At 58.8% G+C, this 233-nt stretch overlaps 1 protein-coding gene across 1 annotated transcript in view; it reads right to left on the reverse strand.

Annotated features, from left to right (window-relative positions):
* Positions 1-233, reverse strand: part of LOC104277090 (EF-hand domain-containing protein D2-like) — a gene marked incomplete at its 5' end in the record, with an annotated part of 724 nt that overhangs the window by 163 nt on the left and 328 nt on the right. Inside the window, one exon of the mRNA XM_009873633.1 lies at positions 128-229. Coding sequence (XP_009871935.1) covers positions 128-229 — 102 coding nt within the window. The remainder of the gene's footprint in view (positions 1-127; positions 230-233) is intronic.

Consider the following 233-nt stretch of genomic DNA (forward strand, 5'->3'; position numbering starts at 1 on the left):
AACCCCTCCAAGCAATGCTGCTCACCTCAACATCTCCACCGCTGCCCACACATTGTCCTCAGTGAGATGACACCGAACCACCCTCATCCATCCTCATCCTGCATCAGGACCTCTTGTGCCATGGCACTTGCCTCACCTTGGCCTCGAAGAAGCTCTTTGCACCTTTCACCCCCTCCGTGGAGACATCGATCTCGGAGAGCCGAGCCAGGGCATGCAGCCCGCTGTCCTCCTGC

This window comes from Apaloderma vittatum, unplaced genomic scaffold, assembly GCF_000703405.1.
Source record: "Apaloderma vittatum isolate BGI_N311 unplaced genomic scaffold, ASM70340v1 scaffold32497, whole genome shotgun sequence".
In the NCBI taxonomy this organism is placed as follows: Eukaryota; Metazoa; Chordata; class Aves; order Trogoniformes; family Trogonidae; genus Apaloderma; species Apaloderma vittatum.